Source organism: Auxenochlorella protothecoides, assembly GCF_000733215.1.
Source record: "Auxenochlorella protothecoides strain 0710 unplaced genomic scaffold scaffold52, whole genome shotgun sequence".
Classification (NCBI taxonomy): Eukaryota; Viridiplantae; Chlorophyta; class Trebouxiophyceae; order Chlorellales; family Chlorellaceae; genus Auxenochlorella; species Auxenochlorella protothecoides.
This window is the reverse complement of record NW_011934159.1, coordinates 213,986-219,985: the sequence shown is the minus strand read 5'-3', so window position 1 is coordinate 219,985 and position 6,000 is coordinate 213,986. Positions and strand designations below refer to the sequence as shown.

At 57.0% G+C, this 6,000-nt stretch overlaps 1 protein-coding gene across 1 annotated transcript in view; it reads right to left on the bottom strand.

The window, feature by feature from the left end:
- F751_4418 (Dynein beta chain, flagellar outer arm) overlaps positions 1-6,000 on the bottom strand; it is a gene marked incomplete at both ends in the record, with an annotated part of 29,197 nt that overhangs the window by 9,632 nt on the left and 13,565 nt on the right. The window contains 16 exons of the mRNA XM_011398107.1: positions 211-348; positions 491-750; positions 863-993; positions 1,125-1,236; positions 1,379-1,520; positions 1,682-1,753; positions 1,891-2,064; positions 2,173-2,270; positions 2,992-3,076; positions 3,376-3,475; positions 3,629-3,763; positions 3,941-4,093; positions 4,282-4,558; positions 4,814-5,036; positions 5,181-5,252; positions 5,454-5,533. Coding sequence (XP_011396409.1) covers positions 211-348; positions 491-750; positions 863-993; positions 1,125-1,236; positions 1,379-1,520; positions 1,682-1,753; positions 1,891-2,064; positions 2,173-2,270; positions 2,992-3,076; positions 3,376-3,475; positions 3,629-3,763; positions 3,941-4,093; positions 4,282-4,558; positions 4,814-5,036; positions 5,181-5,252; positions 5,454-5,533 — 2,252 coding nt within the window. The remainder of the gene's footprint in view (positions 1-210; positions 349-490; positions 751-862; positions 994-1,124; positions 1,237-1,378; positions 1,521-1,681; positions 1,754-1,890; positions 2,065-2,172; positions 2,271-2,991; positions 3,077-3,375; positions 3,476-3,628; positions 3,764-3,940; positions 4,094-4,281; positions 4,559-4,813; positions 5,037-5,180; positions 5,253-5,453; positions 5,534-6,000) is intronic.

Sequence of the window (6,000 nt, the reverse complement as noted above, 5' to 3'; positions counted from 1 at the left end):
TGGAGTGTTATATGAATAGGCAGTCAATCGCAGCTTTTCCAAAATGAAATGAAGAGATGATGATGGATTGGCCCCTTCCTGCCCATGCCTGATGCTGCATTGGAGACCTTCAGAGTTGGTTGCCTACTTCAGCAAAGCATGTGAAGCGCAAGGGTTCCCACCACCGCCCTGCCCCGAGCTCCGTGGAGTGCCCGCCTGCGCCAAGCATACCTTGGGAATGTTTCCTCCGCTCGAGGCCAGGATCATGACAGCGGCCAGGACATCCACCACCTCCTTGGCAGGGCTGCCAAAGGATTTGAGCTCGCCCAGGGATGCCTTGTCCAGGGAGTTGAGGGCTGCCTCCGCCTCCTGCAATGCTCAGGGAAACACTGTGAGCAAGCACTGTGCTGAAAAGAGCCGGCTGAGATATAGAGGGAGCCATCGTGAAGGGCAAGAAATCTCTTCAGTGCTGTAGACACCCTATAATTCCTGATTGAGACACCCCTGGCACCTTGATGATGGGCTCAGCGGTGGCCAGATCGGCAGCACACTCTGTCTGGAAGGCGGTGACCTCCCGCTGCAGGGCCGCTGCCTCCTCCTCATCTGCCTGCGACGCGCCCACCGCCTCGTCCACCACCGCCCTCTCCCGCCTGATGGACTCGATGAGCTCTTGGGTCGCCGCCTTCTTCTCCTCCACCACGACCGTCTCCTTGGCCAGTTCTCCCTGCAGCACCAGCACGGCCTCTGCAGCCTGCCGGATCTTGTTCAAACCTGACCATGGGGTGAGGGTATGGATGATTGAAAGGTTTGGAATCTACATCCGGCCAGAAGCCTGTGGTGGCTCTCCACCCAGTCAAAGCTGCAACAGCCCACAAAGTCACACCATTCTGAAGTCTTGTCTTGGATGCCTGCAGCTCAGCATGTTTCTTTGCCAGCAGTGACTTGAACAGATTCACAAACTCGAGGAAGGACTTGGAGGTGGTGTGGTTGTGCTTGCCATGCTGTGACAGGTATCTGCCAAAGCTCGAGGGGGTTGAGGAGGATTTTTGCGTTGGCATTCTGAGCTGGCAGTCCTGCAGCTCTGGAACTTGTCATCAGGTCAGTGGAATGTCTGCACACACCAGCCACACACCGGCCCAGCCTACCTGTCGTTGCAGGCGATGACGGCAGCGTGTGCAGCTGCCATGCACTGCGCAACCGAGTGTCGCAATGCCTCTGCTTCCAGCGCAGGCACATCGTTCAGTGAGTGCTCAGCAACTGCAGGGTGTAGGGTCATGAGGTTTAATCTCCCGGCAGTCATTCACATGATCTGCTGAGTGGGAGGAGAATGTGTGCAGCATATTCGCACGCCAGAGGGTCAAGCACTTGAGGCGCTATCCTCATCTTTCCCAGTCCCCACCTGTGAGCAATGCTGATTCTGGCCAAGGCCTGAACCAATTGAGAATGGGGATGGAAATCAAGGCTGGGAAGCGCTGTGCCCAGCCCCGGAACTGTGGATTGACTGGGCTGAAACAGAGCACAAGATGCAGGTTGTCTTGAACCTGCCAAGGAAATGGAAGTGGGTGCAGCATGGGGGCCAGATGATGACGCTGCACATCAGTCAGCCACCATGACGAGGCACCACCCTGTATGGCTACATGACAGTCATCCAAGTGTTCTGATGCCCCTCTGCGGCAGGATCATGCGCTCAACACAGCCCCACCCGCTTAGTGAAGAAGTCCCAGCAGTTATCGGCTGTGTCGAGCAGTCCTGATGCCTTGACCTCAGCCCGCACCTGCAGGCAGGGGATGTATGGATATACCATCCGTGATCCCTAACCCTAGAAAGTTTTTCCCCCAGACACTCTTGAGAAGGGATCTGGAGCCCCGGCAACTGAAGTCCTGAATCTCAGCAGCCTCCCAACCTCCTCACCCCATCGCAAAATCCCTCCTTGTCTTCTTGGCTGCAGAGTGAAGCGGGGCTCCCAGACGTCATGAGATCAGATATGTGCGCCAGGAAGTCCTCCTTTGTCACGTGCCCATCGTTCAGGAGGAATGCCACTCCCTTGTTCTTGACACCCGCCTTTCGACACATAGCCAAAATGTCCTTTCGCGGAGGGGGGTGAGGGAGTGAGACTTTTGAGCCTGCAACAGACTTGACTCCAATGTCTGCAACCTGGAGAGTCGTTATCTCAGCCCTTGCTTCCATTCTCACCATTTTGAACTCTGGGTCACCGTAGGAGGAGGTGAGGGACAGCTGCATCGCCTCCAGACCTTGCATGTGGGCAGCCAGACGAGCCAAGCTTTGCTTCCCTGCAGGGTGCCAGGAGCGGCACAGAGGGATGGTGTGGGTGGTGATGTTAAACCCCTGCAGGAGAGTGCAACCGATGTTGCATGCGCATCTTCAGGGAGTCCATGTAGATCGCAGGGCTAAGCGACACCAGCCAGCGGCCTTCTGCGCACTCCCCTCGCACCTGATCCACCCACCCCGACCAGCATGATGTGGCCCCCAGGCCGGTGCAGGGCTCTGCAAATGCGAGCTATATGCTGGACTGCATCCTCAAACATTACCTGTGGTTGGGACCAAGCATGGGGGAGGAGTGCCGTTGAACTGGCTTGCTAGTCGGAAGCATTGCCCACGATACCTCCCCTCCGCTGCTCCAGGGATTGCACTGTGGCACATTTGTGGTGTTCTCAGCACTTCCAAGGCCCCCTTCAGCACAAGTTTGTCCCTGGGCCCATCCTACCAGGTTCATGGCTGGGTGTGCTTCGTTATATTCTGCTAGGCCACGCTCCATCGTGGCACAAAGCCTGGTCATGTCGGGGCAGGGAGAGTATGCCATCCCCTCTTCAACCGCCGAACCGCTCTCTGGCGCAGAGAGGCAGTACACCGGCACTGGTGGGACCTGTGGCGACGAGATGGGCACTGACATCGAGCAGAGACGGATCTGGGCGGGGACATGCCCTGTCCTTGCACCCTCCACAGCCGCAATCGGGGTACTGTTGCGCCTCGGAACAAAAAGATAGGACTTACGCCCTACCTCTGCAAAGGGCAGGAAGTGACGGCGGAGGACCTTCTGACACAGGTCTTTGAACATCATCTCATCCCCGCTCGTGATCTGTCAAAGTGGTGGAGGATTGGATGCTGTGACAGGTACCGTCCCAATGCTTTTTAATAATGGATAACATGCCAGCAGGACGCCACCCCAGGTCAGCAGATGCTTGCCCTCCCATGCTCACCAGCCTGTCCGCGTACACTCGTTCGCATTCGTGTCGCCAGAGTTGCAGCAACTGCAAGACAAAATCAGAGCAGGGATACTGACAACCAATGACTGTGTTCTTGCTGCACAATAGCCTGTTTGCCTCCCCGATCCATGCCAGACAAAGCGCACAGACTATCCTCTTGCTGTCAGATCACCTCAAGGACGTTGGTCTGGAGGTTTGGACTGGCCAATCGCATCCCGCGAGCAACTCCCACCAACTCCCTCAGGTTGAAGTTGTAGTGGAATTTGACAGAGCTGCAACAGGGGCGATGGGGTCGGGCTTTACAACGTGCAGCCTCGGGAAGTTGGAGGCGTACACCTCAAGAGCAGTAGTAGCACTGACAAACGCCTTCAATGTAGACAACCCTATGCCAAGAAACCTCACTTAAGCCTCCCCTAAGCACCCACTTGGGGAGCAGGGAGGACTGAACAGCAGCATGCAGATCCACCATGGCAGTTGCCAGGGGACCCGACACTGCCTCAAGCACAGGCTTCTTGAACCCTCCAGAGAAATGTGGTTTGGTCAGCTGGATGAAAATAGATCTGCAAGGGTGTGGTGGGATGTTGCACTTCAATGCACTTTCAGTTTTCCTCACACATGATGCACTTTGATGGTGCATTTTCTGTGCTGCACACCATATTTGGGCAGCCGGGGCTACAGAAAAACGGCGCCCTCGCCCCCTTGCAAGCCCACACATGCTCATCCGACACCCCACTCACTGTGCACTGGCTGGCGCAGGGCAGGTCACAGCAAAGGTTGCAAAGTGACGCTGTAGGCGGGGCGTGATGCAGCCTGAGCCGGCTGCCGGGTCCATGCACGCCACATAACCGGTGTGCATGATCTCCTTGGCTGCGATTCGTGCTTTGTCATACCTGGCAAGGCCAGGGACGAGCAGGTATGTGCTGAACCTCTTGGAAGAGTTGCACGTGCAAAAGAGGGATAAGGGGGCAAGCCTTACAGGCTCCATGTGCTCTCTGACATGGACCACTCCTGGCAAGCACACTGCTGCTCATTCATGATTCTGCAGCATGGCACAGAGAGCCCCCCATCAGCAACTTACCAGCCACCGTAGTCTATGCTTTGACGGATGAGCTCCAGGGCCGACTGGGTTTCATACTTGTCAACAATCGGCATGTTGACATTGTCCAGCCAGTAGATGAGTCGCTTTGACCCTCGAGGCCCATAGCGCATCCCCGCCTTCTTCTCCAGTGGCCGCTCCAGGATGGTTTGCAGGGATGGGCCGTCGTGACAGGAGTTGAGCGGCAGCCGGTTCACCATAACACCCTGGCCGTCCATACTCTCCAGCGCACGTGCCATCACCGCTGATTTCCCCGTGCCTGAAAGTTGAGGAGGGGTGAGAGGAGGACGAGGTGATGGAGGAGGGGGTGCTTGGAAATGTGCCCTGAGATCATCCTGGGGTCAAAAGTAGAACAAGTTAGCGAGGGAAGGTGGCTGATTGCTGCCCCTTGGTCAGGCGAGGGATGCTTTCCGAGGCTCGTCCTACTCGTTGCTGCTCATGGGCAAACCTCCAAGACATCACCACTGCCATGCAAACATGTCTGGGCAGTCCCAGCCCCAGCATCGTTCCCCACCTGCAGGACCAACGAGCAGGACGGCATGCCCGGCCTTCACCAGGGTCTCAGTCAACCAGCGCAGCCGCACAGTATCCACCGTTTCCACAAACTCGGGGGTCTGCACGACCTGAATTGCGTCCCTCGCGGTCAGAGGGGGGCCTGGCATGCTGGCAGGGATGCGCTGCGTCCAGGGCACCATTTGCCCGCTGACATTGTCCATATAGTAGTCGAAGACAGTGCCCTGGGCAGGTGTGAGGGACCAAGGCAGTTAATGTGCGATTCCGCCATGGTGTCAGGAGGCCAGAGGGGCCAATCGTGGGAGAGGTTTGGACTCCAGAGGCATCATGAGGGGGTTCAAGAGGGCTCCTCCTGTCATGAGACACACCTCGGCGGGCAGGGCGACGCTCTTGAACTCCCCGCGCCACCACTTGGAGAATGCAGCCTGGCTGTCGACAGCCTGAGAGGGGATGGGGGCATGAGCCAGCACTTTGAATGGTATTTGTGAGAGTCTTGACAGGAGTGAAGCTCGATGTTTGTTCAGGGGTGCTGGTTGGTCCTGCCATGGGGTCTGCACGCTGCACATTGTACCAAACCTCCCAAGTCACCCAAGTGCACGGTGTCTGTCCGGCTAAGCACACCCCTGTCCACGCTGCCTCACCCCATCACAGGAGAGGGCTCCCCCGAACGCCCAGATGCAGGCCATCACAAAGTGAGCCTCCACCCTGAAGCGACTCGGGTCTTCCTCGCTGGAGGGTAGACTGGCATCCAGCAGCTGTTGGGAGGCAAGTGTGCCATCATGCAGACGCTATGTGCATGGCAAGAGTTCCTGGGTCAAGATAGGTCTCAAGTGCACTCTGGAGTTCCAGACACTCTCACCTTGCAGAGAGTTTGAACCTGGTTTGCAGGAGACATGGGAGTGACATAACGAAGATTCTTGGCACAGAACTCGATCGTCTTCTCCACATACTTGCTGAGGTAGGGAGGTTAGACGAAACCGAGTGAGCTCGTGCGGATAATACGTTGCTGCCGGCTGGACGGCTTCATGCAGACAGACAGGAGCACGAGAATCCTCAACATGCTCTCATCCCATTCCCCTGGCTCGCCTGATGAGAGGAACCAGTTGCGGCTTGAGCGCCTGGTGCTGTGTACTGTCCAGCCAGGAGACAAGCAGAGGACTCCACCCAATATCAGTGTCTACAGAACGG